General features: G+C 50.5%; 1 protein-coding gene across 3 annotated transcripts; it reads right to left on the bottom strand.

Moving 5' to 3' along the window:
* Nucleotides 1-67: 67 nt before the first annotated feature.
* CD37 (CD37 molecule) lies at nucleotides 68-5,261 on the bottom strand. Of its 3 annotated transcripts, none has more exons than XM_066373969.1 (8): nucleotides 5,098-5,261; nucleotides 4,920-4,992; nucleotides 3,620-3,744; nucleotides 3,435-3,509; nucleotides 2,611-2,715; nucleotides 1,890-2,126; nucleotides 1,472-1,555; nucleotides 68-445 (listed from the first exon to the last, which is right to left on the bottom strand). In XM_066373969.1, exons 1-8 carry the CDS (start codon nucleotides 5,164-5,166, stop codon nucleotides 368-370), a joined length of 846 nt encoding a protein of 281 aa, XP_066230066.1. In that variant the 5' UTR covers nucleotides 5,167-5,261; the 3' UTR covers nucleotides 68-367. The 3 variants fall into 3 exon arrangements, with proteins under 3 accessions (XP_066230066.1, XP_066230067.1, XP_066230068.1); XM_066373970.1 differs by lacking the exon at nucleotides 68-445 and adding an exon at nucleotides 496-1,163; XM_066373971.1 differs by lacking the exon at nucleotides 68-445 and adding an exon at nucleotides 497-1,142.
* Nucleotides 5,262-11,155: the final 5,894 nt, after the last annotated feature.

Below are 11,155 nucleotides of genomic sequence, written 5' to 3'. Positions count from 1 at the left end.
GGTAGTGTCTGCCCCTCCCCCACATCTTCCGCCTCAAAATTGTGTTGGTTTTGACAGGATAAAGCCATTTTACCAAAACGCAGGGGGTTTATTTGGGGTTTGGGTGAAAAATAATCTTGTGGGAGGTGGTAGGCTGACAAAGAAATGAGGTGTGTTTGGGGGCAGGAAGCTGGTGGTGGGAAGCCCCAGGTCCCGTGAGAGAGGTGACAGCCATGGGGCAGGCAGACACCTGGGTCCCCGGGGAAATGAGGAGGCAGAGGGCTCAATGGCTGGGGAGAAGGGTGTTAAACAAATATTTACAGGCGTCAGAGAAGTCAGTGCCCAGGACACTTGAAGGGGTCTAGGAGGGACTTGGGGAGAACCGGGCCTAGCGGTACCGGGCGAGCCTGTCGTAGACTTGGTCCAGATTTCTGCACAGGAATATGGAGAGCGTCATGAAGCTGAGCTATAGAGAAAGGAGACGCTATCAGATAGGTCGAGGGGGTGTGGCTCGGTGTCAAGAATCAGATGGGGCTGGGCCTGGTTGTGAAAGATGGGGTCCAGGATGGGAGTTTGGGGGGATGATAAGAAAGGTGTAGAATGGTGGGGTTAAGGGTAAAAGGGCAGGAGGTCATAGGTTAGGCCACCAAAGATGCAGATGGACAGGCTGGGGAGGTGGGAACAGGGTGAGGTAGGAGGAATTCAGCTGCGCCTAACGCAGGTCTAGAGCCTGGAAAGGAGTGAGATCCGGAGCAAGCCCAGGGTCCTTTATTCTGGATGCTCATCTCTATCCCCTTCTGCCTGTGTCTCTAATTCCATCTTGGCCTCCACCTCTGTGCCTGTGCTTCTGGTCTCAGACTGTTCCTCGTCTTGATCACTAAGCGGCCAGGGCCCTAGGCCTAGGGGTATCGGCAGCTTGCCCTGAGGGGTCTTGTCACCCCAGTTGGGGCAAGCATCCGCCATGCCCCAGCCACCCCACTGACTGCCGCTGCGCCCACTGCAGCCATCAGCGCTCAGGCCGGGCTCTGGGCATGAGCCTTTGGCGCTCCGCACCTGCGGCTGGGGTTGGAGGGCTCTGCGTGGCAATAGTAGGCTCAGCCCCGCCGCACTCACCTGCGGGAAAAGAGGTGGGATATTGCGGCCAATAGCAGGAGGCTGGTCAGCTGAGGAGAGCAGATGTGAGCCTCGGGAGGAAGGGGAAACCTTCCAGCGTGCAACCAATCAGGGCTCACAGGCGATTGGGTCTATTATGCATGAGCCTTTCCCAGAATGAGGGCCAGACTCGGATTAAGGTCGGTTGGGGCCCCGGGCGCAGAAGAAAATATTGGGCCTCTTACATTAGAAAAAAGTGTAAAGTTGGGATTTTGGAGGGTCCTTCAGAAGACGGGGCCCAGGGCGCGCGCCCAGTGTGCCCACCGTTAAATCCACCTTTTGGGGCAGGACTATTTAAGGATTGTACAGTCAGTCGCGAGTGAGGGCAGGATTGGATTACCTCGAGTAGACCGACGCCCAGACAAATGCCCACTATGGAGATAAGGTTGTTGTGCAACCACTTCTGGAGGCTTCTCGCGCAGCCCTGGCAACATAGAGAAAGGTTAAAGGTAGGACTTTTTCTGGGATTCTATCTCACCCAGCTTCCCTAGGTACCGGTATTGTAGTCTCTTGGCCCTGAACAAGCCTACTTCTCCCTAGGCAACAGCATTCCAGGTCCTCCCCTTTTCTTTAGGCCCCGCCTTTCCAAAGAAACCGCAGCTTCTGGGGGCTTCGCCCCACCTGTTGTCCGTTGTACGTTCTTTCTCGTGGTCCCACCCTACTTGCAGACACCCCCCCCCCCATATATTGCGGTCCCGCCTCCAGGGGGCCACGCTCCTGCCCGCAATCCTCTTCACGTGGGCCGATCCCTTTCCCACCTCGCGATAGGTGTAGCTGTTTGCAGGGACCACGCAAAAGTCTGTATTGCGTCGGGGCCGCGCCAGTGGTCCGGCCCGGCTGAACTGGGAGAGGGAGATCATATCGAAGATTGCGGAGTCGTTAGTCGCCGATGCGTTATAGCAGGAGCAGGGTACACGGTATGCCTCCGACTCGTTGCTGCTCAGGCTAGGGACATGGAACCAGTCCTGAGGAGAGGTCCAGCCGCAGCAGCGCAGCTGAGAGAGAGACAGAGTCAGATGGACCGGGACTGGAGGAATGCAACATGATTTGGGGATCAGGGGACCGAGTGATGGTATGACGTCATATTGGGAGCAGAGAGCTGAGGAGGGTGGGGGACAGGGCTAGGGGATTAGGAAAACATGAAGTTGGAAGAGACGAATTACGGGGCGACCTGGGGCTGGGCGAGAAGCTGCAGAATCAGACTCTGAACTAAAGATTGGGTGGGCATTGTAATTCAGCCTCAGTAATGGGCAGGTGAGTGACCAGGAAATGGAGTCTCAGGGGGGCCGGTCCCGTGGGACCCAGAGTCACTAGGAGCCGGGAGTGGGATCACGCTAGGGCCTTGGGGCTGAGGGTGGAGTCTTATCAAGGCAGAGAGCAAAGCCCTTCCAGGGTCCTGGATGGGAGCTGGGGCACTGAGCCACGTTGAGGCTAGTTCTGTTATGGGGGGAGGGGGGGGGCACGACATGCCTCACGCACCTGGGACTGCACGTAGTCCCAACTTTCCTCCGCTGAGGTCTTCTCCCGGTCGGCGCGGTAATTCTGGATCGTCTCCTGCACTATGTCCTTCACCTTCCGCTCCAGCTGAGAGGCTGAGAGTGAGGCTGGATCCCAACCTGCCTTCCCCACCGCATCTGTGCTGACCAACTTCAGCCACTCCCGGCTGTCTCAGCGCCGAGGGGTGGGTGCCTGAGCATCTCTATGCCGGCATCATTTTCTCACTGAATGGCTAAGTCTCTTTCTCAAAACCCCTCTCTGCCTGACCTGTGGTGGCACAGTGGAGAAAGCATCGACCTGGAATGCCGAGGTCGCCTGTTCGAAACCCTGGGCTTGCCGGGTCAAGGCACATACGGGAAGCAACCACTACAAGCTGATGTTTTCCACTCCCCCCCCCCCCCTAAAAAATGAAATAAAATCTTTCTCTGCCAGTTTCTACCGTCTTTCTGTTTCTCTCGCTATTTCCCACGATCTCTCTCGTTAGGTCTCTCTCTTCCTCTGAGCCTCTGTACGCGTGTTTTCTCTTTTTTTCTTGTTTCCCTTTGGATCTCTTTCTTGCTATGACCGTTTTCCTCCGTGCGTGTTGGTCTTTCTCTGCCTCTTCCTGTCTCTACCTCTCCGTGTCTCTGTCAGTCTCTGTATCTGTTCTGTCTGTGTGGCTCTCTTCTTCCTTTCTCTGTTATTTTTTTTGTCTATGTTAGTCCCTGTCTGCCTTTGTTTCCGTCTCTTTCCACCTCCCTCCCCCACCAAGTCCACCCCACTGGCTGTAGGGGTAAGGGAAAGGGGGGAGGGGCAGGCAAGCTTACCCGGATCCGCTGAGTGGAGATGAGGATCCCCAGGGTGATCTGCGTGACAAACAGGAGCAGCAGTATCCCAAAATACTGAGGGGCAGAGTGGAGAGGTCAGGCTGGGCCCCTCTCCAGGATGCAGGGGATCTATCTGAGGGGAGAAGGGAGTGGTCCTAAGGAGGGAGAGGGGGTGGGGCACTCACCAGGCCCAGGAAGCAGCGGAGCTCCTTTAGGGCCCCCACACAGCCCAGGAGGGCAAGGCCCATGGTGAGGATTCCTGAGATGGCCAGGGCCTTGGACCAGATCTGCAGGGGCATGAAGGACAAGCCTGGGGAAGGTGAGAGGCAGTGACTTTGAGCCTTAGGTGCCCAGCTCCAGGCAGTCCCCATTCTCCCATTCTCCACCCATGCAGTGGAGAGCAGTATCCTGGGGGGGGGGGGGCCTCTTTTTTTTTTTTTTTTTTTACAGGGACAGAGAGAGAGTCAGAGGGATAGATAGGGACAGACAGACAGGAACAGAGAGAGATGAGAAGCATCAATCATCAATTTTTCATTGCGACACCTTAGTTGTTCATTGATTGCTTTCTCATGTGCTTTGACCACGGGCCTTCAGCAGACCGAGTAACCCCTTGCTCGAGCCAGCGACCTTGGGTCCAAGCTGGTGAGCTTCTTGCTCAAACCAGATGAGCCAGCGCTCAAGCTGGCAACCTCAGGGTCTCAAACCTGGGTCCTCTGCATCCCAGTCCGAAGCTCTATCCACTGCGCCACCGCCTGGTCAGGCCTGGGGGGCCTCTTTCTAGGCTCCTGGTGCCCCTTTCTCCAGGTCTCCAACTCTGCCCCACCCTGAGTCCCTGTCCCTCTCCTCTGGGATTCTCTCCTCTCTCTAAGTCTCTGTCCCTCTTCCTCCCTTCAGTTCTCAATCTCTCCTTCTTGTTCTCAGTCTCTCTTTCCTCCTTCAGCTCTTCTCACTCCCGGTAGTTTCAGCCCCATCACTTGTTCTGTGACATTGGATCTGTCAATTTAAGCTCCCTGAGGTCTAGGGAATAGAATGGTATCTATTACCAGGGGTTGTTCTGAGGCATGCCTGGGAGGCATGTGTTCAACCCAGTTCTCAACACAGGGTGAACACATTAATATGAGCCATTAGGGGTTTGACTATTACCTTCTTACTATTTTCCTACTATTATTATTAGTCCAGTATGTGACTTCCCCACTCTGAATGCCAGGAGAGGTTTCTGGGAGGATCTGATGAACATCTGCACAAGAGCTGACACATAGGAAGTGCCCGGGAAATGGCTATTATTGTTATTGGTGGTATGCACAACTCAGTTGTCAGAGAAAGACACTGAAGCTTGGAGAGGCCTGGCAGAGCCTGGGACCCACTTAGGGAGTTGGGAACTGTGGGGCTACCTGGGACAAGAGGGACCCCAGGACGCCACTTGTGGAGAGGCTGTTTCCAAGCCCGCTCCAGGAAGTTCCTCCCCAACTGCCCCGGCCCCCTCACCCACAAATGACACGAAGCTGGTCTTGTCCACAAGTATCCAAATACCAAAGCAGAAAATCAGGCTGCCTAGGACCTGGGGAGAGGAGATGAGAATATGATGGTGGGCAAGCAGGGATACTAGGAGGGGAGGCTGTGGGAGGGACTGGGGCCCAGTCCGGGGAACCATGAGACAACTCACAAAAAAGAAGAGGTTGAAAACGAAGAGGAGGTACTTGATGAGGCTGAGGCAGCTGTTCTGGGCCGACATCTTTGCCTGGAGTGGTGAGCAGCCAGAAGAGTTGGCAGTGGGGAGACAGGGAGAAAGAAGCCTTGAACGAGAGGGAGAGGCTGAGAGACAGAGACAAAGGAAGAACACAGAGAAAGAGGAAGTGCCAGGGGTGGAGCCTCACCCCTCCCTCTACACACAAGGTGGTTTTATTCTGTCTTTGTCCTTGTCTCCCTCACCCGCCCCTGGGACACACACGCATGTACCTGAGGGGCCTTGGAATTTGTGGACACCAAGGACACGCTGGGCAGTTCCTCCCAGGTCTCCATGGCTTAGGCTTGGGGACCCACGGGGGCTCCTGATCTGCTTGTACCCACTCACTCTGGGCACCAAGACCCCAGGCCAGCCCTGCACAGCAGCCGACCTCACAGACACTCTGACCTCACTGCCTGCTAAGCTCTGCCATCTCTGCCTCCATCTCTGTCCCCTCTTCCCAGCCCTTGATCTCTTGTCCTCCTCTCTAAGTCTTTGTTCCCTTCTCTCTGAGTCCTTTTATCTTCTGAGTCCTTGTCCCCACCTCTGGGTTTCTGTCTCCTTCAACCTCAGGGTCTCTATCCTGTCCCTCTTTGGGTTTCTGGCACCTTTTCTCTGCATGCCTGCCCTCCTTTCCCTGTTGATCACTGCCCCCCCCACCCCCATCTGTCATTGCTCCTCTCTCACTGTCTGCATCCTGTTTTCGGCAACAAGTGTAGACCAGGTGCTCCCCTGTGCTGGGGCAGGGCCTGGGTACTTCGGGGAAGTGAAAGTGCTGCAGGTCCCAAGTGGGAAGGTCCCTGGGAGTGAGAGGGGTAGCTGAGCAGTGCCAAACACCCAGAGCGGAAGCTGAGCCTCTGGCAGGACTTCCTGCCTCTGCAGTGGGGCCCCTAGAGGAGGAGGCCCCAGAGGAGCCAGGATTGAGCCTGGGACCTTGGCAGTTAGATCCAGCTTTGTAGTACCTGATCATCTCTAGGCCTGAGCTGCATGCCTAGCAGCCTCTGAACTCCCTGGACACCCCACAGGCTCCCACTCTTGTCAAGTCCCAAATCCTCACAGATTTCCAACATAGGTCAGGGATGTTCCTACCATCCTGGTGTCCACCCAGGTCCTAGAAAACCAGCACCCTTAAAGATACAGTACTCTTTCTTTTTTCTGAGAGATCTCATCTGCTATCCTTTTTCTTTTTTAAGGCTCAAAATTCAATTTAAAAAGTGTTTATTGATTATAGAGTGAGGAAGTGGGGGAGAGAGAAACATCGATTTGTTGTTCCACTTATTCATGCACTCATTGGTTGATTCCTGTATGTGCCCTGACCGGGGATCCTACTTGCAGCGTTGGCATATGGGGAGGAAACTCTAACCAACTGAGCTACCTAGCCAAGATGCAATTTATTTTATTGTCATTAAATATCAATACTATTCTGATTTTTTACTCTGGGTTTCCCCTCCCCAACTTTATTGGGAATAATTGACAAATCTAGTTGTATATATGCAAAGTGTAGCCTGGCCAGGTATCTCAGTTGGTTAGAGCAGTGATTTTCAACTTTTTTTGAGCCATGGCACATTTTGTACATTTACAAAATCCTGGGGCACACCACCTACCAAAATGACACAAAATGACACACTAACACAGTACATATTATACATATGGTTAATAATATAGTTTCTAAATGTATTTATACTCACTTAGTGTGAAACTTGGGCCTGTTTTGATGAACACAAAAGGGATATCTTGGAAGGAATGTTAGAAAGACACACACGAAGCTCTTCCTCAAAGTTCTCAGTCTCTCTCTGTTTTTAGTTTTTATCGCAGTCAAGCTTGAGAAGCTCAGCTCACATAGATATGTGGTTGAAAACGGGAGCAATGTCAAAATAGCTTTGTTGCCTAGAATGGGGAACTCCTTGGCAACAGATAACCAAAAACTGTCCAAAGGAAGATCAGCAAACTTTAGCTTTAAAGTTAGATAACATTACGATGCATTGTATATCACCCTTTGTGGGGGCCTCTTTTAAAAAGAAAAAGGTCAAATATCTATATACACCATCAGGATAGACATAACCAGCTGAAGCTGAGGCTTCATCTAGTGGTGGCAACATTTACCTCCAGTCCTGACCAGGATTAGAAATCGGGACCATGGGGAGGAATAGCAGCTTCAACTACTCGCTGCGGCCACACAATGACAGGGGCACGGCAGCCTGAGCGGGGACCTTCCTGGGTGTGGATGAGAGGCAGCCTACTATTGGTTCATCGCTAGTGGCCGGGATGAATCCTAGAAGGTAATTGGTCAGTGAGCGTTCCCTGTGCCTCCACTCTTCCTGTCGCTGATAGCTGGAGGGATTGTGAGGGGAATGTTTATGTTCGGATGGAGGCAGCTGGCGGCGGGCACACGGGCCGTAGTTTGGGGACCCATGTTTAATTTCGCCACGGCACACCTGACCATGTCTCATGGCACACTAGTGTGCCACGGCACACTGGTTGAAAAACACTGGGTTAGAGTGTGGTCCTGATACACAAAGTTTGCAGGTTCCATCTTGGGTCAGGGCACATACAAGAATCACCCAATAAATGGATAAATAAGTAGAACAACAGTCAATGTTTCTTTCTCCCTTCCTCTCCAATCAATAAATAAAAATTTAAAAAGCGCACACAATGATGATTTGATAATCATGCATTGTAGAATGCAAACAAGATAATTAACAGATTCATCATCTAATAGTAAATTTTTTGTGTGTGTGGTGAAAACACTGAATATCAACTTTTAGCAACTTTTCGGTGTACAATACTGTATTATTAACTATAGGCACCTCAGAACATTAAAAAAAAAAAAGCTTTTATTAATTTTTGAGAGCAGAGGGGTGGGGGTGAGGGAGGAGCAGGAAGCAGTTGTATGTGCCTTGACCGGGCAAGCCCATGGTTTCAAACCTGCAACCTCAGCATTCCATGTCTTCATTCTATCCACTGCGCCACCACAGGTCAGGCAGAACTTCCTTAAAAATGTTTTTATTGTGCTCACTTAAGCAGCACATATACTAAAATTGGTGGAAAAAGTATTTCTCAATTTTAGAGAGAGAAGAAGGGAGAGAGAGACAGAAACATTAATCTGTTCCTATACGTGCTCTGACTAGGATCAAACCTGAAACCTTTGCCTACCAGGAGGTTGCTTTAACCAGCCAAACCACCTGTCCAGGACAGAACTTAATTTTAATTTAAAAAATTTTATTTATTGATATTTAGAGAGGGAAAGAAAGAGGGAGGAGAAGAAGGAAGCATCAACTCGTAGTAGTTGCTTCTTGTATGTGCCTTGACCAGGCAAGCCCAGGGTTTTGAACCAGTGACCTCAGTGTTCCAGGTCAAAGCTTTATCCGTGGCACCATCACAGGTCAGGCAGAACTTATTTTTATAACTGAAAGTTAATACCCTTTGACCTACATTGCCCCATTTCCAGCCCCTGGCAACCACAGTTCTATTCTGTTACTATAATTTTTTTTAAATTTCACATGTATCATTTTATCTTGTTTTTGTTTTTGTTTTTACAGAGACAGAGAGAGAGTCAGAGAGAGAGGGATAGACAGGGACAGATAGACAGGAATGGAGAGATGAGAAGCATCAATCATTAGTTTTTTGTTTCGCATTGCAACACCTTAGTTGTTCATTGACTTTCTCATATGGGCCTTGACTGTGGGCCTTCAGCAGACTGAGTAACCCCTTGCTCAAGCCAGCGACCTTGGGTCCAAGCTGGTGAGCTTTGCTCAAACCAGATGAGCCCGTGCTCAAACTGGCGACCTCGGGGTCTTGAACCTAGGTCCTCGGCATCCCAGTCCGACGCTCTATTCACTGCGCCACCACCTGGTCAGGATCATTTTATCTTTGCCTGACTAATTTCACCTAGCCTAATGCCCTTCAACTTCATCCATGTTGTGACAAATGACAGAATTTCTTTTTTCCCTCCAAAACTGAAAATTCAGTGAAGGTAAGTACTGTGCTCTGATTCACCTGTCCAAGTCTCTGTAGCACACAAAGAGTACTTTCTAAATGTCTGGTGGATGTTTTTGATTAATGCCTACAGAATAAAATGCAGGCGAGAAGACATGAAAGGTTCTAGTTGTGAGAGCCTTGTTGGAGCTTAAGTATGATAGATTGACTAAAATCCCTAAATTCAGGAGCTGACAGTAAAGAATGAATGCATTAGAAAGCAGAATGCTACCCAGACAGGTAGGTTCTTAGCTGCTGTCTGGGACTAGACTAACCTTGAATATATGTCGATTTGAGCATATCTCTGTGGTGGAACTCTGAGGGGAGCAGTTGGCAATATCTGTGTTTGAAGATTTCTACGGCTAGAAAAGGGCTCTGGCCCTGGCTGGGTAGCTGAGTGGTTAGAGTGTCATCCCAATACACTAAGGTTGTGGGTTCAATCCCTGGTCAGGGCACTTACAAAAATCAGCCAATCAATGCATAAATAAGTGGAACAACAAATTGATGCCCCCACACACACACTTTCTCTCTCTCTCTCAAATCAATAAATTTTAAAAAAGGTTTTTAAGAAGGATAATATATGACAAGGATTTGAACATCTTTGTTTTTCATCCTAGGACCCTGGTTGGCAAACTGCGGCTCGCAGGCCACATACGGCTCTTTGGCCACTTGAATGTGGCTCTTCCACAAAATACCATGTGTGGGCACGACCTTGATAAGGAATGTACCTACCTATATAGTTTAAGTTTAAAAAATTTGGCTCTCAAAAGAAATTTCAATTGTTGTACTGTTGATATTTGGTTCTGTTGACTAATGAGTTTGCCAGCCACTGTCCTAGGAGAAGGCAGAGGCTCACAAGTGCACTGGAGGTTGAGATGTGTGAATGTGGGTCTTTGCAACCCCTATAAGTTTAGGGTCTCTGGGTTTTTGTAGTTCCTTGAGGCTGAGACCCTCAACTGGCCTTACTTCTCATTGCACTGGTGTGTGATGATTGTGGCCCAGAAGCCCAGGACATAGAAGATAAAAGGTGTGACAAGCAGCTTGGATCCCAGGTTGACCAGAGCCACAACAAAGGCATCATTGAGATAGCTGTGGACAGGTCCATGTGTGAGAATAAAGAGACAATGGAGCCATAGCCAAAACCCAAGGAAAACAAGACTTGGACCCCTGCTTGGTACCACACTTTCATGCTGTACAAAGCTGTTATCTAACAGGGAGAACAAAGAATAAGTAGAGATGTCAAAGAGGAAAACTTTAACAAAATAAATGGGGACACAAACGGAGATAATGGGGAAAGGACACCTAAGAATAGACAATAGGTATCCTCTAAGGCCTGAGAGGGTAGTAAGGAAGATCCACCTTACCTTCACAATTACCAAATATTGAAGGCCGAATACCGCCCCCTCCATCAGTATACTCCAGATGAGAAAACAGAAGATGATCAAACAGGACACTGGTACCAAGACATACATTACCTGAATCGAGAATGGGGCATATCAGCAATCATGTAGCAATGGGGGTCAACCAACAGTCAGCAGAGATAAAAAGTTCTGAGTCAGGGCCTGGCCAGTTGGCTCAGTGGTAGAGTGTCCACCTGGCGTGCAGGAGTCCCGGGTTTGATTCCCAGCCAGGGCACACAGGAGAAGCGCCCATCTGCTTCTCCACCCCTCCCCCTCTCCTTCCTCTCTGTCTCTCTCTTCCCCTCCCTCAGCCAAAGCTCCATTGGAGCAAAGTTGGCCTGGGCTCTGAGGATGGCTCCATGGCCTCTGCCTCAGACGCTAGAATGGCTCTGGTCCAACAGAGCGACGCCCCAGATGGGCAGAGCATTGCCTCCTGGTGGGCATGCCGGGTGGATCCCGGTCAGGCGCATGCGGGAGTCTGTCTGACTGCCTCCCCATTTCCAACTTCAGAAAAATACAACAAACAAACAAACAAAAAAACCTGTAATAAAAAAAGTTCTGAGTCAGAAATTAGGAGGAGTTAGAAGATAGCTTTGAGCAGGGTTCTGGGGCTAGTAGGAGTG

This window comes from Saccopteryx leptura, chromosome 3 (genome assembly GCF_036850995.1).
Source record: "Saccopteryx leptura isolate mSacLep1 chromosome 3, mSacLep1_pri_phased_curated, whole genome shotgun sequence".
In the NCBI taxonomy this organism is placed as follows: Eukaryota; Metazoa; Chordata; class Mammalia; order Chiroptera; family Emballonuridae; genus Saccopteryx; species Saccopteryx leptura.
The sequence above is the reverse complement of the archived record's forward strand: the minus strand, read 5'-3'. Positions and strand labels throughout refer to the sequence as shown.